Source organism: Lissotriton helveticus, chromosome 7 (assembly GCF_964261635.1).
Source record: "Lissotriton helveticus chromosome 7, aLisHel1.1, whole genome shotgun sequence".
Taxonomy (NCBI): Eukaryota; Metazoa; Chordata; class Amphibia; order Caudata; family Salamandridae; genus Lissotriton; species Lissotriton helveticus.
This window is the reverse complement of record NC_136068.1, coordinates 1,906,025,023-1,906,031,496: the sequence shown is the minus strand read 5'-3', so window position 1 is coordinate 1,906,031,496 and position 6,474 is coordinate 1,906,025,023. Positions and strand designations below refer to the sequence as shown.

Genomic DNA, 6,474 nt, shown 5'->3' with positions numbered 1-6,474 from the left:
GTGGGATTTTGATGTGCTCTGCAACCACGATTTATGGTTCTCTTTTCAGCTGGCCTAACTTGGTCCCTTTCTCCGACCCATGCGTCATTGTGCTCACCCTGAACATTGTGACTTTCTCCTGGTCAAGCATGGCCAGATAACCCCAGTAGGCAGTTTGTGTTTCTGGGCACACTTAAATCTGTACAATTGTATATCACTGGTTCTACTGATTGGATTTTTGTTGTTTTGGTTTCAAATAATTGAATACATTTCAGTCTATTTATTTGAGTAGGTGTGGGATTTTCCTTGTGTTCTGTGTTCCCTTTATCACTGTTTGAAGTGCTGCATGGAAGTAGGCCTAAAGGTGCTCTGACAGCCCAGCTCTGGTCCTGTAGGCCGAACTGATATTGCATGACAACTCTCCTACATGCCGCACCAGAACTGTCACAGCACGCTACACCCTCAATGCCAGACCTTACTTCGTAGCCCACAGTCTTCCCTGAACCATCTCTGTGCAATGCCTCCTCGGTACGGGCTTTCACAATGTAAGCCTCGTGTCAATGGCATGTTCGACAGTTATGAAGGACTCTGAATTGCAGCCCCACAGCTTGTTCGGAACCACTGATGCACAATGCATCCTTGATGCAGGACTTCCGATCGCAAGCCCCTCGTCAACACCCACCCCGACAATGATGCAGGGCTGTGCATCACAGTCCCACAGCTTCTTCACAACCATTGGTGTGCGACACATCTTTAATGAAGGATTTTGCATAGCAAGCCCCTCATGAATGACGTCCTCAACAACGATGTATGACTCCACATTGCAACCCCGGAGCTCCTTGGAAACATGACACATCCTCGATACAGGAACATGCAACACTCCGCAACCAGGGTTTAAGGTACTTTGTTCAGCTGGCCTAACTTGATCCCTATATCCAGTGCTCACCCATTCAGATTTGACCTGAACTTTTAACTTTGTCCCGAGTCGGCATGACCAGATAACCACATTTGGCGTTTGTGCTTCTGGATAATATCTATGCTTAAATCTTAAAAAATGCATATCTCGTGTCCTACTAATTGGACTTTTGTTGCTTTTATCTCCAAATAATTGATCAAGTATTACTCTAAATTGGTGTGGAATTTTTCTTATGTTGTGTTTTCCCTTAATTATTTTTTGGAGTGCTTCATAAATACTTTACACATTGCCTCTAAGTTATGTCTGGCTGCTTCTGTGCCAAGCTACCTGAGGGTTGGTCACAGGTTAATTTGGGGTTCACCTATGGCTCACACTGACAGAGAGTGTTATTGATACTTGAGCAAGGATTTGCCCCCCTCAACCAGTAACCCACTTTCCAAAAACCAGTTCCATCCCTTACATTCGCAAAGGTGCACAGCAAGTCACCGTGTTACAAGCTGCCCACAACTTGAATCCCAGCTTCTGTCCATGGTTTCTTGCACCAGTTCTTTGTAGCCCGGTAAACATTACAATGGTGCATTCTTTAGCCAACAATGCCACATGAGTGGCTGTTGTATATCTCTTCAATTGGTTAATCTTCTCAAGTTACACCCCCTCAACACCTGCCTCGCCCACAATGGCTCTGATTTTTAAACATTCCTGATTCTCTGCTTCCAAAGTCCATTTGATTGGTCACAATAACTATGCTGCACAGCAGAACACCTCCAGATTAGGCACTCCCATTCCATTTAGGGGCCTCATCATTTTAGTTATGGCGAGTCTTTTTCTCTTGGTTGCCCAAGTTAAGTTTGTGAGAAGGCTGTTTATCGCCATAAAGAACACTTTTTCAAGACAACACAGATGGCCAGAAAGTTGAACAGGGATTATGGCAAAACTAACATTTTAGCAATGGCCACCCATATAATGGATGAGAGGGAAAGCCTGGCCCAAAAGAATGCCAGATTATCTTTTTCTAAACGTTTCCATTTCTAATTGTTCATGTCTGTGATGGATTTGTCCTCCTAAATACCTAAAGGTATTGTGCTCCCAATTAAAAGAGTAATCTATATGTAGTGGGTCAGCTGTATCAAACATTGGAAAGATTGGGAACAGATACGATTTTACCTAATTTACTTTCAACACTGAGAGCAGCCCAAATTTGCACAATAGCTTTATGACTCCAGATAGACTATGCAGGGGCTCTCTCAGATATAGGGCAATGTCATCGGAGTACCAGAAGCCATATGTGTACTAAAGTATCCAAAGCAATGTCACACACTCTTGGACTGCTGGTGATCTCTCAGCATTGTTCCTCAGCCACACTCTCACATGCTGCTGAATTATTAGAGGAAAAACAAGGAGATGGAACTACAAAAAGTAAACAAGACCAAGTCAACCATGTTTACTTATGTATACAACTGCCCTTTTGGCTCATGGGACCATGGGTAGTAACAGCAGAGCAAAGGGTAACAAAGGGAAAGACAGACAGGAGCAGCTACACCTGGATACCCCAAATTTATATGCATTATATGTGTTTTTATAAAGGGTCACCCAAACACCTAGCAATGAGTAATGACTCCATCCACAGTTTGCAGTTATGTTTTGACCTTAAAGTTTAAACGACTTGTAAAAATTGTGGGTTGTTTTGGTCCTTTAGTCAATATTGCATTTTTGTCTTTCTGAAGCCCTTTGCAAAGCCTTCGTTTTTCAGGGTGTATATGATTGGGTTACACAGTGGAGGAACAGCCGTGTAGATTAAAGCCAATATCTTGTTCTCTTTTATAGAAACTTTTGATGTTGGTCTCATGTATGTGGAACAAACAGACCCAAAGAATAAAATAACGACAGTAAGATGGGCACCACAGGTTGAAAAGGTCTTGCGCCTCCCCTGTATCGACTTCATGTTCAGTATTGATGAGATGATCTTGACATATGATGTGAAGACAATAATTAAGGGTATCAGTGCAAAAATAGATCCAATAACATAGTTCAGTGTCTCAATACCATGGATGCTGGTGCAAGTTAGCTTCATAAGTGCAGTGAAATCACAGAAGAAGTGGTTGATGGTGTGGGACTGACAGTAGGTGAGCCTAGAGATTAGTGTGATGTGTGGAAGCGGGATCAAGATGCCACCAAGCCAACTTCCAGTGGCCAGCTGTATGCACATGTTTTTGTTCATAATGCTCATGTAATGTAAGGGATGACAGATGGCCACATACCGATCATAGGCCATAACTGTGAGGATAAGGAATTCTGTCCCCATCAAGAAAATAAACAGATATATCTGCAGCAGACATTTGGTGAGAGAAATGGTTGTGCCTGTCTGAAAGAAGTGTATCAGCATATGGGGGAAAGTTACTGAGATGTTAGTGATGTCAATGAAGGCCACATTTATGAGGAAAAAATACATGGGGGTGTGCAGATGTGAGCTGGAGTATACTATTGACATGATAAGAAGATTTCCAATCAAAGTCATCACGTAAATTGTAATAAATGCAATAAAAAGGGGAACTTGCAGCAGTGGAAGATCTGAAAACCCTATAATCAGGAACTGTTCCTCTGAAGTAAGATTCTCTCCTTCCATTTGTCCAGATTTATTGTGATTTGAAGGCAGGCTGAAATAAAGCAAAGCAGCAATGTTAATACATCCTTTGACTAGCTGGTTTGACTTTTAAGTTTCTGTTTGTGGTCTTCTCCAAAGCTCCTACTTTCATCTTTTGTAAATGTTCAAAATACATTGGTTTCTTTCAAACATGCTAACAACAAATATTGTCTGTTGAATATTAATTTTAGTGGGGTTTTATCATTTGTCTTTCAGAGATAGGACAAATATTCATTGCAGAATATGTGTGCCTAAAATTGTTATCTCAGCTTAGATTTTCATGGAACAAAAGATTTAAACTGCTGTGTACTCTTTAAAATATGGTATTCTATGGTACAAATATATCCACAAAATTTTTATTTGGAGAGAGTATAATATGAATATTTTCTATCAGTAAAAGCTCCACCACAAGATTATTGCATGACAAGAAGGTCTGTTTGACTCTTTGTCTCCTCTATTTTTGGGGTTTGTTTTGGAGATTGAGACACAGTACATACCTGATGATGCAACGGTCCTCCCTATTCAATCTATTTCAAAGAATTGGCCAGGGATGCTTGGAGTGTGGAGGTCGAATCTATAGTCCCTGCAGCGACAGGATAGCTTGTGAATCAGTGTGGTCCACAAATGGAAAGCAATAATGGTATAAGGTGCAAATTAAGCAGATCCAACAGAGGGGCTGATATTTATTGCTAGAAACTGGACTGCAGACCCTCTTCTCTCAAATCATTCGATATGGATGATATAGCAAAGTTCTACAAAGGAAAGCGTTCAATACATGCGACACAATATAAAATGGGACCTAGTTTCAGCCATTAATTTGTTTTTCTCTGTGTTTTGCTTATCCGAATTATCTCAAGATTAACTTACTATCAAACTTCATATTGGAAGGTCCAAAAAGAAGATGCAGCATCTACAAAGCAGGCAGAAGAGACTCAGATCTTAGCAAGCCTCCACAGGTCACTTTAATTGATGATTAATTCTTTTAGTGTCCCCATGTCATCTGCAAAGAACTGTTGCCTAGATAAAAATGTAAGTGGACATGTTTCTTATTACTATAAAATAATTTGAACAATTACAGGTAGGCGTTGTGTTTCCAGGATTTCTATTGCAATTCAAATTGGAAAATCTACTTTTCTAACTCTTTCAAGCAGAGCTGTAACTAAAGCAGGCAATTTAACTGGAGCCACAACTGCTTCCTAAGCCCCTGATAAGTTGACGCGACAATGCAGGGCTCCTAAGAGGGCGGCCCCCCTTAGTGCCACAGGATTGCACACGAGTCAGCCTCCCAGTGTTTGTGACCCTCGAGAGTCCCCCATGCCCGCGTCACTTCTGGGCAGGAGGGGGTGGGGGAGAGGTACTTATACCTCTCCCGCCCACTGGTTGCCCTCTTGTTATGCTGCCTTAACGCCGTTTGGCGTGCCCCGGGGATCTCATTAGCTGACTGTGGTGAGTGCCCAAACCCATACCCCCGTTCCCCTTAGGCAGAGCTGCTGAGCCCGGCCATCGCCTTGGCTGCAGTCCATCTGGCAGGGTGGGTAAGTCAGCTCCCGGGGCATATGGAGCAGCGGCCCCTGCGGGGTTTTGGCAGAGCAACCAGGATCCCCTCTGCTGCTCGAGCCTTATATTGCGTGTGTTGGGGAGGGCAAAGATTTCCCCCTCTCCACTGGCACTGCCATGGGCATTGTTGGGGGGGAGAGCTGCAGGTACCGCAAGGCTCCCCCTCACCGGGGGGAGCCTTGTGCCAAATGCTCACATGAAATGACTTACAAGACAATAGATAGTTGGACGCGGCTAGTCCTTTGTCTACAATGCCACTGGATTGCTGATTAAAGACAAACCCACACATTGCTTTAGAACAGCTTGCTTGTAGAGTGTGCCCAACAGTACAGTGACTGCCTCTGCTGTGACTCGATGACAAAAACAAGTGATAATAACAGCGTTGCGGCAGAAGGTAAGCGTGTAAAATACCATATAAGCATGTCGGTTGTAAAAAAAAAAAACAAAGACGACACGCCAGCATAAAGGACGTCAAAACTGCCGTATGCAGAGGAGCATGTAGAGTGCTGCCACTAAACACAAGATTGTAAAAGACACACAGTTGATGGAGGGAATGCAGAACAAATCGAAACATTCACCCCCAGTCAAGAGATTTGTGTTAAATCCATCATTCTTTTGCTCACCATGCCTCGTGTGTCCCTTGCTCACTTTGCCACTGGATTCAAGCAAGCCTGACTGATGAAGGGTGTTACCCAGAAACCAGTCCCAGGATGCTTGTTTCCGCTTCAGGGAAGACCTGGCTTGGCAGTTCGGGCTGGACTGTTCCCCTGAGGCACAGAGTCAAGACTGAGCTGCATATCGCTGGGTCTGAACTTGTCGTGTATTTCTATAGGTTCTGAATCGATCCCCCTATTCCTGACCCTATTCTGGTTAAACTACCTAGCTAGTTAACTAACAGTCAGCCCATGAGGCAAGAAAACCCCCATGATGCAGATACCGTTATCTGACGCAGTCACACTACGGCACAGGAACGTGTTATCTGATTAGGTCATAACGCTTGAGATCTAATTAGACAAGCGACATTCCTCCAGCCCCTGATAAGGCATACGACGTTCTCATAACAAATCAAACCTATGACAACCTGGAAAATCCGTGCGGCCATTGTTTTGATTTCACAGAGAACTTTTGCAAAAGAATGTGCTAACGAGCAAGTCGTATGACATCTTTATTGACGTACCTATGTCCATCCTTACGTCAATCTCGGCACCTTTAAGGTATAAATATTGCCGACCTTGCCCTATGCAAACACACGCGTGGTGACAAGACGGAGCAGCCATACTTGCCGAAGCCGAGAGCAGAAGCAGACCCCGCTGGCAGCAGCCCCGCCTTCCTGACGCGCTGAGAGACGCGCTGCTATCTCAAGCTGAGAAACCCAGCACCG

At 43.8% G+C, this 6,474-nt stretch overlaps 1 protein-coding gene across 1 annotated transcript; it reads right to left on the bottom strand.

The window, feature by feature from the left end:
* Positions 1-2,591: 2,591 nt before the first annotated feature.
* Positions 2,592-3,518, bottom strand: LOC144769912 (olfactory receptor 1G1-like). The gene has a single exon (XM_078654108.1). It carries the CDS (start codon positions 3,516-3,518, stop codon positions 2,592-2,594), a length of 927 nt encoding a protein of 308 aa, XP_078510234.1.
* Positions 3,519-6,474: the final 2,956 nt, after the last annotated feature.

What these genes read in the sequence shown, in the direction of transcription:
- LOC144769912 (XM_078654108.1), bottom strand. Translation starts at nt 3,518, where the DNA reads ATGGAAGGAGAGAATCTTACTTCAGAGGAACAGTTCCTGATTATAGGG.